Source organism: Bombus vosnesenskii, unplaced genomic scaffold (genome assembly GCF_011952255.1).
Source record: "Bombus vosnesenskii isolate JDL3184/JDL3185 unplaced genomic scaffold, Bvos_JDL3184-5_v1.1 scf7180000016262, whole genome shotgun sequence".
Classification (NCBI taxonomy): domain Eukaryota; kingdom Metazoa; phylum Arthropoda; class Insecta; order Hymenoptera; family Apidae; genus Bombus; species Bombus vosnesenskii.
In genome coordinates, this window is record NW_022884331.1 from 1,176,966 (window position 1) to 1,190,976 (window position 14,011).

Genomic DNA, 14,011 nt, shown 5'->3' on the forward strand with positions numbered 1-14,011 from the left:
TAAGATAAAGGGATTGAAGCGGTTAAAATTCTTTCCTTAGGACTTAGACAGGAGTTCAAACAAGAAATTTCAAATTAGTCAAGTGTGAAACTTTTAATCGAAAACAAAACCGTGATCAAAGAACTATTCCAGTGCAATTTATCGCGATAAATGTCCTCGTCTGAGTTACCGTTGAGATCGAGGGCATCAAGGATCTTGTCGAACTATTAAATCGGATCTGTGAAACTTTAAATTGTGTCAGACCGTCTTAGCAAAGTGTCTCCTAACACGATTCGTCGCTGCTGCTCGTCAGATCTTGTTTCTGGTTTAATTAAAGGTCATAAAATGATAAGCTGGATAATCTATTGACATGGAGAAGCAACCGATTGGTAATTGCAGTCAAATCGATCGAGCCCTCCAATGAGGATGATTTACTATGAGTGCCGTGAGAAAGAACGTGGGTAGCTTACGCTTACAATTAGTTACATTTATACGTACACTTTTTTTTTGGATCGATTTGGCTGGAGCTTAAGCATCAGTGAGTCTTATAATGAAAAATGAGAAAATAGTTTCGTTACAGCCTCATATACAATAATTCGCAAAGTGTTCTTATATTTATCGTAAAAACCGAGAATATTCGAACACAGCATACAAACATCTTCATGAATTTTTTTATGAATACACGTGTAAATTCTATAGAATTTAGAATATCAACTGATGGTTTGACTTCCCTGTGTTTACTGGGAATCGGTCGAACAATATAAATAGAGAAGGACGGCGACTTAGGATAGAGAATAAAACAGGATTTCAAGAAGCGAAGATTGAACAAAGAAAAAGAAAAGCAAGTTAAAAGAGAAAGTGAAGAGAAATTAGAAGCGAAGAGTTTTGAGGAGATACGGAAGAAGACTTAGAAAATCGATTCTTGAGTTTTCACGAATCGATCGCCTGGTTTCCAAAATATTACACCATTACATATGTATATCTACTTAAACTTTCAAACCAATCTAAAAATGTACGTGTCACATAAAAATATGATATAGATAAATACTGTAGATTTAAAACATAATGTGATTTTGTACTACATTTATCTGAGTTGTACATCACTTCTGTAACTTTTATGTAATTTTTAACGTTATTAACTCAAAAGGAAGGAATATCGCAATATCTCAAATAATAAGACAAACAAGCTAAAAACAGTCTTCTTTTATCGTATAAATGAGGAATATAGTAGGAAAGAAATATCGATTTCTCTCTTGACGTAAGAGAAAACATCTTTTAGAACTGAATGCACAGTGAGCTTTACCGAGATATTTTATTATTAGCTAAGTTTGAGCATAAGACACCACGTATCTGTTGTGGTTTAGAAAATCCCACGAGGAAGGCATATAACGTATATTTGCTGTACTTGCACTTCAGTTCAACACTAAACCTACCACTGCTGATCAAATTGACCGTTTTCAAATTTCTACACAAATTTAACCATATTTAAACGTTATCATATCGCTTCATAATTTACGACTTTTCATAAAACATGCATACAATTATTATATTTTTAATAGTTGTAATATAATATTTTTCGGTATTTATTTCTAGTTTGCTTTTTTCTTTTGTAAGAAAAAATTGTATTCTGTCCTACCTACCGCGGGCGGTCAATTTGACCGGTCGATCAAATATTTTATTTACTTTTAAAATAAATGCAATCAGTACAAAGAAAAGGCTATCTCTAGATCAGATTACAAACAAAGTCAGTAATAGCAAATAATAACAACTGTTACGCCAATAATCTAATTATAAACCATAATCCATTCCTCGATCAAAATGGCCACCAGGTGTCAAAACATATTAACTCAGGCCCATAATAATCCTAAGGAGCCGCCACAAAATTCAGCATTTTTTACGGTCAATTGTATCAAACATTTTAAAAGTCGAAAAGTTTCTTAGGGTTATTGCTCATTCCGATAAAACACGGGTCTTTCCCACGTTCAACGGTCAATTCCACCCTCGAGCAACCGTTGATGGAGAACGACCAGCACCCATAAATATTTTCGTATAAATATCGCCGTCACAAACCATATTATTACTTGCTATAGTCCTTTCGACCAGAATACATCTCAGTTTGTTAATCAATCAGTCGACATCTAAACTTGTTTTTTCTAAAACTCAGGCAGAAAGCATCGCAGAGCGTTTTATGTAAAGTTGTTGTAAAAGAAAAAATAAAGCATATATAATTTGACAATAATTTTGTATTCCGTACATGGTATTATTCTGTGATAAATATTTACCTTGGAAATGTCAAGACTTTTCAAAAAATACATTATTAAGAAGAATAACGGACATAGAAGAAGACTGTTCAGTGTGCGACGAACAAGAAACTACAGCAACAGAAAGCAGCATGGAAACACATGAAAAGCTATTTACAACCGAATCAGAGTTGAATATTATAAATAAGCGTTCACGTCCAGGGCAAAAAGGAAAGAAATTATCGTCGACAGCAGAGAGTGAGATTGATGTAGAGTACCAAAGTATCAAAACTAGATCCGATGGGGCAGTTTGGAGAGAAATAGATGCAAATCCCAAACCTGGCAGGATATCAGCCCATAATATTTTCAGGGATATGCTAAACGGCATATAATGAAAGCACAAGTAAAGACGGCATTTTATCTTATCATTGATCACCGTATAAGGAATATAATAAAATGTACGGAAGAAGAAGCATTTAGAGTATTGGAGACTAGATGGGAGCTAGATACAACAAAACTAAATGCATTTATTGATCTGCTATATGGCCGCGGTGCATATCAGGCAAAGAATTTAGATGTCTCATATTTTTGGAATAAAATTTGGGGACCTGTATTTTTTTCAAAAACAATGGCAGGAATGACTGCTGAAATTACGAGGATTATGCGATTTGATAAGAAGAGAGAAGGAAGCCAATATTTACGAACCAATAAATTTGCAATGGTATCTACAGTATGAGACTGATTTATAGAGAATTCACAAAATTGTTATGAACCTGGTACATGCATTATTGATGTATAAAGAATCGCGAGGAAAAACCATGCAATAAAACTATCAACAAGCTCAGATTCATTACTACAAAAAAACTTGTCAAGTAAAATTTTATAAAGGTTACAAAACTATGAAAATCTGTCCAAGATGCGGGAAATATGAATGCAACAAATGTACATTTGATAATAAGATAATTTGTAAAAAGTGCAGTGAAGATGAATAAGCTATATCTCTATGTAAATAAAAGTGTAATTTTATTTAAGTCTATAATTGAAGTTAAACAAAAGTAAATTTGGACGAAATTTTCTGAAAATTCATCATTTTACATACATTCAGTTATAAATTGACCATTATCTAAGTTAAATCATAAAAACTATTACTTTTCTAATCACCGATCATTTTGACTGGATATGGTAGAAATAGGTGCACACGAAATATCGGTGGGTTTAGTTTTTTTTTTAATTTATTTATTTACATTTTACAATTTATTCAGTAGGACATTTGGTAAAATATTATAGCTTAGTGATATAGTAATATAACATGTGGATGGCTACCTCCAGTGGGATACCATCTTCGAATTTGATTGATTTATTTCTTTAATCATCTCAGATAATACGTGTTTGTTAAGTTATGTCCTTTGTGAGATCTGTTGAGTGTTTCCTTTTTAATCTTCTTTTTATGGGTGGGTTTAGCGTTAGTGATGAAAAGAACTAAAGGGAATTTTGCGAAGTCTAAAGTGGACTGTGAATATTGTTGGTAATTTTTGGCTTCAAATCGCTTTCCAAACATTGCTCTGAATAACAATTTTTCCAAGGCACAATATAAGTGATAATGGCCACGGAATAGTATCGTGTAGCATATATACATAGTAGATACATAAATACAGTAGAAGTATATAGAACTATATATGTATTAGGTTGTCCGAAAAGTTTCTTTCGTTTCATAAGGTGATTTCTGCTATTATATTCGTGCATTGTATTTCTGTTATTATATTCGTGCATAATTCGATAAACTAATATAAAACAAAAAACACTGTGCGTCTATTATTATGGTAGTATCGTGGAAGGAAGGGCCTGTGGTGGCACTCGATAGTAAATACCACCACTTGACACTAACTAGTGTCGGGCGACGGCAGCTTAATCTTCAGTTGCCTATTTCTTAACAACGCATATTAAAAAAACCCTCTGACAACAGGCTACATCCCCCCAGAAGCTTTCCTATACCTAGACGAAAAAAACTACCTCCAGGACCAAAACAATATTCCAAGAATTTATCACATAAAAAGAAAAATAGGGATCAAAACCATACTCTACGAAGAAAACATAAATGGACAGACCGCAGACACCAGATGGAGATACAACATGGAAAACCATTAAACCGACAGAACTCAATTCTGACACCGCATAACACAGGTGTAAACTGTAAATATTGTAAATTTTGTAAATAAACCTATTTGACATCCCCCTCCCCCGCCCTCCCTCTCATCCCGCCCCTCCCCCGCCCCTCCCACTCATCCCGCCCCTCCCCAAAATTACACAGTGCCCAAAAAGCAGACTACCGAAGCATCCCGTTTTGCGACCAAGTTTTCAGGACAGAAAAAAATAAAAAGATTCATAAAAAAGCTCCGCTCCCCAGCGGCTCAAACCCAAAAATTGTATTATACACGAAAAATGTAAAGCGCCGACACATAATACAGCATGGCTACATCGTACCGCCGCGTATCGGTACCTTTGCCTAACATATCATTACAGAAATTCACCGTTTATTGTGAATATGTACCTCTAACTGTATCTTGGACTAAATAAACAATAAACAAAAAAAAAGTGTCGGGCGATGGCATCGCAGTGGTTAGCGCCTTAGATTGCGAACGTTTCGGGGCCCGGGTTCGAATCCCGGCAACCGGAGTCCGATTTTTCTTCCACGATACAAAAATAAAAGAGAAGCGGCCGTACCCAGCAGCGACATCTACAAGCGCTAAGCGCAGCCTAAATTTCCACTATATTACATTATTATATATATACATATATATATGTATATACTTCAATACTTAATTTATTGAATAAAAATATTTTGTATCGAGTAAAGTAGTATTGAAATCAGTGAAAGAGAATATGATTAAGTAATGGAGCTGTTTATATATAATTAGCTGTTTCGCTAAATTATGAGATAATGAAGGGATAGGTTACATAAGTGATTATGTTTAATGACCTGCTAATGATTATTTTCTTTCTTTATTCTTAAATAAGTTATATAAGCTAGCAAACTCTTTCTTTACGAATAAATTGTATGTGTACTTCATTCACAAAATACAACTTTTCTCGAAATCGCCATTTTTAGAATAAAAGTCTTGGAGAAAATTTACCGAATAACACACAAAGCCCAATTTTTAAATCGCGCAATCTCTTATAAATTAAACATTATATATTCTTGAATTTTTCTAAACTCAAATGTATTTATTATATCAAAGGCATTCAACTGTAAATGTTCTTGAAATTAATTACTACAATTCCGACAATGATACAATTTCTTTCCAAAATATAATCGCAACAGAAAAAACTAAAGTAAACAGAATTAGAACTCTAAACCGAGAAAAACGCTTACATTAACCTACATACAAACTTATCCCAAATTTCCCCACGTACTTACTAATTACCCCAACGCTTCCAAAAGCTAATCTGATTAAACAAAAAAGTAAAATAGAGTGGACAATTTTACGCAACTTATACGAAACATTCTAAATTGCAAAGATATGACCCCAAAGTCTTGAAAATCTTTCTTTCTAAAATTTAAACTTTTGTATCCTGAAAGTTTCGCTGTATACTTTAAAGCGGCAATTTCATTAGTGTAGTATCATGAATCAAGTACCTACGTAGAATGACATCAAATATTTTTAACGATATCTATAAGAAGATACTGTGTAGAGTTTCATAATGTATTAAAGTAGATAGAAATATAGTAGATATTTCCGTAGAATTTCGTATACATATGTATACATTTATGCTACGATAATAAAAACTATTTATACAGAGTGTCCCAGATATTTTCCGCAAGAAGAAAAATAAAAAAAACTGTCATATAAACATAAACTTATAAATACTTTATTATTGTAAATGCTTTATGAAAAATGTATAACTTTAGATTGCTGATTCTATAATAAAGATAATAGTAAGACATAATAATCGAGATAAATTTCTGATGTTGAAATTGACATTCGCCGTGCATTTGGAACTCCTAAAACGGCTCAATTTGTTTACCATACTGACGACTGATTATATTACCATTTACAGACACGGAGAATCCGAAAGTTTCGACGTGCCCGACGTCCTTTGAAGTGCGGCTAAGCCCCAGCGAGCGAAATCGCTTAATATTCTGGCAGGAGCCAACGTTCACCGACAACGTCGCCGTCGAGCGGGTCTACAAAACGAGGGTGAGCAAACGACGTCGAATTCGGCCGGGTAATCCGCGCTGTCTCCGTTTCCGACCGCTCCACCCGCCCCCTCTGGACAGTCGGAAATTTCTGCTCGCGTTTGATCTTGAGAAGATGACGCCTCGCGACGACCCCTTCCTTTATATCCGATTTTATTTCTTCCTTTATTTCCGCGTGGAAAACGCCCCTTTTTACCCCCTTTTCGCATTCCTCGCCGCGAGGGGATAAGGTTCCCATCCTCCTTCCTCCTTCTTTCTTTCTTCTTCTTCGTTCCTTTTCTTTCTACCAGACACTTCTTCTCCTGCGAACAGTTTATTAAAACTTCTTCCCTTAACGATCAAACTTACCAATCTCGCGGTTATCTGCGGTCTCGTCATTAATTACCTCGCTGTGTCTCGAAGACGCGGACCCGGTAAAAAGAGGAAGAATAGTGGAAATTCTTGGGTGATCAACTTTTTTCTACTCTCCTTTTCGTTCTTTTCCTTTTATTCATCTTTTTTCTTCATTTGTTTACTCGTTTATCTAATTCTTCTTTTTTATTCCATCACAAAGTGTTCCATTCTGTTTTATTTAGCTTATCATTCGAAATCGTTCGTTAGATAAAATTCTTGGTTCTTTATAAAATTTTAATTTTTACTTCTTGTCGAATCTACGCATGAAAGATAGCGTAATAATCTACTATTTTCGCTACACGTAACCACGCGCTGATACGGTGAAAGTGAAATTAATGCCAGCGCTATTTCTTATGGCAAGTTATAAGCTTCGATAATTACCATTTAATTTTACTACAAAAATTTAAAGTGCAAAATAAGAGATGACATTATTTATAGAATGACCTATAAAAAGCAATCATTAATGATATTTGTGACTTCCTGTTTCATCCTTATGTGGAAGATTTTTTTGACGCAATAAAACTTGTTTTCTCGATAGAAACAAAAGCCAGATTGAGACATAAAAGTTTCGAGGATCGAACGGCGCTTAACTTTTCCTTATTTCCTTTTCTTTTTCTTTTTCTCCCCTTTCTTTCCTTTCTCTTTCTCTTCTTTTTTAATTTCTGTTTGTCTATCTGTTTGTCTCTTCTATTTTTCTGTTGAACTTGTACTTTGGCGGGGGTTGTACACTTTACTTTGGTGAATCGAGTGGATAGTGAAGTTAGGACAGAAAGTTTGAGGTCAATGATAATTAGCTACGGTTGGATTTCGAACACTCGTCAAGCAGGCGAACGACATCGCGACCGTTGCGTTATAACGCGATAACGTGTTCGCGAATTGGCTGGACGGGCGATAATTGACCCAGCCGTAATTGGAGGGCTTCCTCCTACGCGGCTAATAAACGCGACGCGATGTTCCGGTGTGCACCGACAAATTGCTAAGTTGCGTCGATTAAAGTGGGCTTCGAGTAAAAAGAAAGGGTACTAGGATAGGGATTAAAAAAGGGAATATTGGCGAAGAGAGAAAAGTGCGTATAACAAGAGTAACGAGGAAGACACGCAAAAAGGTAGAAAATAATGGCAAATGAAGATACCTATGGGGTTTTAAAGTGTTAAATTTCAGTCGATTTTATTGATATTAGACTGAAAATGTTTACGTATTTCTGAGAAATTTGACTTTTGCTTTGCAAACGTAGACGTTTCGTCGTCGGATTAGTTGGAATATGATACTACGCCTTATGTGGTTTGTTATATACTAATTATTATATGAAGACAACATGAGAAAAACATTCATAATAAACCCATTTTTAATTCACGAACTTTCATGTAACTTGGTGACTACAAGAAAGTTTTAATCCTATCAGGAACAACTTGATAGATTTGAAGATATAATCCTTTCGAAAATAGACGATAAATCCATACGATGATAGAAAACGATAGGAAAGAAACAAATAATATTAATATAATTGTCATGTTAATTGATTAATGTTGACAATATTTTTACGTATTCAAGAGGATTACAAAGTCAAATATAAAGATAGATGGGTTAAGAAATTCTTATTTTCCAAATTCTTAAACTTTTCTAAAAATCCATTCAGCTGCCAACAAATTTTTAACATTACAATCTTCAGCATTTTCTAAAATATCAATTCACTACGCAAAGAAATGGAAATAAATAAAAATATCAGTCAAAACAAACATGAGAAACGAAAAGAACAGAAGAGAAGGATCGAATGAATGGAAGAACCGGGTGGAGGGCACGAGTTAATCGACGCAACGCGATTCAATCGTCGAAAGGGGTGGGTATCGTCTGAGAATTCATTGAGGATTCTATCGAACATTGGCCGTGGTGTCTGGGAATGCGGAGTTATCGAACGATAAACGAAACTCGTCGCACGTCTGCCGCTTTAGATAATAATTCGAAGTGCTCACGGTATCACGGCGGCCGTTCTGTATTTCAATCCCCAAAGCGGGGCGAGTTTCAACACGCGAGGGCGGTTGCTATCGAAAGTTAACTCGCGTATATTCCCACGCAGGAACCCGGACAACTGATGTACCCCGGCATTCACAACGTGCGCTACATCGCTTCCGATGCAGCCGGAAATCGAGCCGAATGCCATTTCTCGATACACGTACGAGGTAAATTTATGTAATGTGAGAGAACGACGCGCCCGGTTGAGCAATCGATGATATCGAACTACGACGACCTCCGCCGAATATTTTCGCCTGGTAAATTGGAGGGTGGACAGAGAACGTCCTGTTAGCTGGACGCGATGATTGCCTGTTATATACGATCACTGCGCTGAGCGGAGGATCCTGGTTTATGGTTTGTTAGGAGGCTGAACGAAGATTCGCTCGCATGCGCGTTTGCAGGGCAAGTTGTTCCTATTAACAGATAACATGCGGATGTTCATGCATTTAAAGGGATTTTAAAAGTGTAAAAATGTTCAAAATTTATATTTACAATGTTCATGCAAATATAAAAAATAAGAAACATATGAGAAGTGGTATATAATTATATTTGATAATAATATATAAAAAATGATCTGTATAAATTATATATAAATTATATAAATTTCTATTCAGGTTCCATTTCTTTAAATATGAATTTGTACAAATATCCGCAACCTAATTATCTCTTTAAAGCAGTGATCGTTTTAGAATTTTAGATCTGATAAATCCTTTGACAGTTTTTATGAAAAATGGAATTTCTTATTCCAAGACCAACAGAATTTAATGTAAAATAATGATAAGAGAAATTTACGTGAATGACTGGAAAAAAAATAATTGAGTTGAGATAGATTCGAACACCATTTTTAAGAAAAAGACAGTACATTTAGGATTTTTATTTCCCATGAATTATAAATCTATATCATCTTTTAAGACAATAATTACAAGTACTAATCAGGATAATCTTTCCATTGGCTTTAAAAAAACATAAAGACTGTTAGAACGTAAGTACCAAAGTGTAACTTTAGTAATAAAATAATAATTAGTAGAAACAAAAAAGTAATCACTAAGGTGTAACTTCAGACATGAAATAGTAATTGTTAGAAACGTAGAAATACCTGTAAAAGTTATACGTTTCTTGGGCGAAGCTCTCTTTCCACACAATTTATCAGATAAGATCTATCTTAATCGACTTCACCTAATTACATCGGTTTAATGGATTCAATGAAGGCGATTCTCATAAAATTTCCGTGTAGACCAATCGCCTAATCGAGGAATCGCCATGATAAGAAAAAGAATTATACTTTCGTCGGAGGCTCGGGGAAATTTCATCGTCGATAACATCGATTGCGCACGATAGAAGACGATTAATCGAACTTATCTGGTGTCCCGTACATTTTCAGAATCCGAGCATCGTCGAGATTCCGAGGTGAGCTAAAAAGGGATCGTTTGCCAAGGTTTCGTACGAGCGGAATAGTTTTCTGATACGATGAAATGGCTAGTCCCTTCTTTCATCAGAAACATAACTTTATTTTTTTCATTTCGTAGCACTTTCAGCAATCCTCATTTTCTTTAGCTTTAGTGCTCTGAAAGTTTCACTGCTGCATGTTGTCGCTCGTTATTTGGTAACATTACAATTATAATTCCTTAATTTAATTATTTAATTTTTTTATTGACAATTATAAAGAATAACTTAGAGAATCGTTTAATTTTATTCATTATTTATTTTTTGAAAATATTTTGTTTATTTTCGTTCTTTAGCGACTGTCAAAAGTGTAAAGTTACAAGCGTGTATTTATTGAAAGTTTGATACCGAAAACGTTGTATATATATACAAGTATAAACAAATTCCGTGAACATAGGTGTGAACATTAATCCCGAAAAAGAATAATTCTAAAAAAGTGTTTGTTTTACCTCATTTTGAGTAATAAAAAATACAGACCAGCAACGTGGCATAGGATGTTGTAACTTACGTACTGCCAACTCTAACAAATAAAATGGATTGTCTATATTTATTTCGGGATTAATTTACAAACCTACATTGTTTGAATTTTTCTGGTTTATTTATACAAGTACTAAACGCCTGTAAATTATTCAGCTTTTTTAAAATCCCTCTGTATATAGTACATGGATCAAGTTTGAAGTCGTTTTCATTAGAAAAATTAGTAAATTTGCAATGCTGTCTAAAATTTTCTAATTTTTAAGCTAAAATTTTTGTTTATTCTTTGTTTATTCTTTCAAACGCCAGATAAAGCATATTCTGGCCTACATTAACATTGCATGGCAATTTTATCTAACTCTCTAAAAAAAAAACAAAATTCTGCTTTAGATTTAAAATGTCCAAAAAATGCACGTAACTACGTGTTCCACTTTCGCGAAAAATCGTAAACTTATTCGCGAAAAAAAATGCTCGAGGTGGATGCACGAATGCACGAATCTTCGCGAGAGAAGACATAAATTCGTTAGCGTTGCATAATTCGACGGTGACGAATACGGGCAAGTCTCGCCGGAAATCCGGTATCCATCGCGTGATCTCGTACACTCCCTTATCTTTTCCCTTTCGTGGAAGAAAAATTCCAGAAACCGCGGGATGCTGTTGCATGTTCGAAAGTGTTCTACCCGAGAAAATTTCGAAACGCTTCCTACGTTTACTTAGTTTATCACGCGATTTACGAGAGAGGATTTTCTGGCCGAGCTGACAGACAACTTTATAGTCGTTCCACGAGTTTTTCATGCGAGAAAAAGCGATAGCTTCTTATAACGGAAATAGCTGTACGCGATTGTAAACGTAAGGGAAATTCGCTAACCGACAAATTTCGTGTCGTCTTCGTTTTCACATCAAGTTACTCACGAAAGTATTTGAACACTTACCAGAGAAAACTTATAAAATTATGAGAAAACAGATCACGTTACGTAAAACGTTTAAAATTTTCGTTTACATTATAATGAAACAACACTATCGTGATTAATATTGGTAGGATTTGAAACTAATTTGAAAATGCATATGGAAGTTACAAGCTACACATTGCAAACACATATATATTTAATCAAAATTAATATATACTATGAATAATCATCTTTTACATAATGTATAAACATATAATACGTGTTAAATATGGTCCACTAAATATGTATCGAGTGGATAATAATTTAATATTGTGCATAATTGATTACGTGCTTTTCTGATCTTTGCAACGTGTATACTTGCATAAAATATCTTGTACAATTTATGTCCATTGTAAAAAGTATATTACTAATTAACAGTGGATTGTTGATTTTTATGAATTTATAGGAAATCTGAAAGTGCAACGTTGCACAAAATACACGCAATACAAAAATATGTAAAACATCTGAAGCGTAGTGTTTTCTTGATAAATCAAACGGTTTTCCTCAGAGTTCCTAACTTTTTAATTATATTCCTAAAAATATTAATTTGTACAAAAATTGGCAGTTCATTAATTAATATACATCTTACGCGATCTGATAAAGGTATTATAAAGGTCTTGTATATTCTGGTATTATCTCAAATTTCTTCAAGTTTTTATTTTAAGTCTTTGTATATACAAATTCCTATGTATTTCGCCTATTGCAAAATGATAACTTGAAATATTTAAGTGGCTCATTTTTTGTATATACTCCTCTCCTACTTTCTACTTTGTTTTGTCTTTAAAATTCAACAAACAATTGAATATTTTTTATCTAGTATTCGATAGTACCATGCTAAAGAGAAAGCAGATAGCTGATTTGTGATTTAATGGTTCGACATCGGTGAGATGGTTTTATTAATGCAGCAGCATCCCCGTTAATTAGAAATCAATTAACTCACCTGTCGATTATTCGGATACCTATTAATTAAACTCTCGATCATCTGCATGCATAATAACCATACCGATATTGGCATAATTAGACACTCATCGAATTGGTAAATCATATTAATACGTTCGACGCTGAATAGCGTTAATTAATGTTAAGATCGATCATTGACTGAATTCTCTTTTTCTTATTTTTCTTACTTAGGTTTACGTATTTTTTCCTTCTTTTAAACTAGCTGGCTTAATCAATCTAAATACGATTAACGCATTACGATGCTTAAATTCTAAATACGTGCTTGCTCCTCAGGCTACATACATATAATTACTGTTGCACGACCACTTAAAACCAATATTAATGATCACTTGATTATTGAGATCACGTTTCAGTAACACTCGCAACTGGATATTATTCACGTGATTTAGATCGAATGCTACGTACAAGTTGGGACAAATAACCTGTATTTAATTTAATAACGCGTCTAAATTATATAATTGTTGCTGATTGTCGTAGACTTTGATTAATGTTCCAGTAATTGTTAGACATGTATGATGCAATATCGATAATAAGTAATTATTGAAATGATTATGTTTAATAGTCAAACATTTTTCATTTCTATCAAGATTTTGTAAATATATTTTAAAGTATTCAGAACCAGTTCTAACCTTTGATCCAAAAAGTGATTCAATGATCTACTATCATACGAAGAAGCTATCAAATTCTTCTAACTAAAGTGTAGGTCTATTTCAACTAAATTTGTACACAAGAATAACACTGTTGCTTCAGAGATCTTAAACCAAGTCCGAATAATAATTTTATAAATTATGTCGCATTCTTATGTGTTTTCCTTTTCGTTCATACGACGAGTTCTACAAAATCGAAATTAAAATATCTTTTAAACTAATCAGTATTCAATTATTTCACTTGGATAACATTTGCGTAGGCTGAGAAGATAATTCGATCTATGCAAAAAGGAACGTAAGTTTTCATTTTAAAAAATAATGCAACTGCAAAATGCATATGCATCATTGCACTTATAAAACAAGTATGGTCGTGGAAATGTAGTCCTGCTTCGATTATTCATCTTCTTCCTCCAACATTTCCTTTCGTCTTAAACGAAGGAAGAAATATAACTTGTCCAACTTGTATACACCTTGGCCATTAAATTTTGACAGCAATCGCAGCTATAATTCACAGCAAATCGTTATTCAACCTCGAACTCGATCATCATCATCACCACTAAACGTCGACAATTTGTTCTCGCGTGCTCTTATCTCATGTTCTCGATCTAAATCAAAGTGATGCCCAGCTCCGAGTGTTAAGATAGCGGGCGTTTAAATCAAAGCAGCGGTTGAACGCCGTGCAACCAGCAGAATCCAATCTGAAACCGGTGCTTACACTTGTTT

At 34.2% G+C, this 14,011-nt stretch overlaps 1 protein-coding gene across 1 annotated transcript in view; it reads left to right on the forward strand.

Annotated features, from left to right (window-relative positions):
• The window catches only part of LOC117241929 (fibrillin-1-like), a 235,120-nt gene that overhangs the window by 188,780 nt on the left and 32,329 nt on the right, over positions 1–14,011 (forward strand). The window contains exons 18-20 of the mRNA XM_033508215.1: positions 6,276–6,415; positions 8,882–8,984; positions 10,199–10,224. Coding sequence (XP_033364106.1) covers positions 6,276–6,415; positions 8,882–8,984; positions 10,199–10,224 — 269 coding nt within the window. The remainder of the gene's footprint in view (positions 1–6,275; positions 6,416–8,881; positions 8,985–10,198; positions 10,225–14,011) is intronic.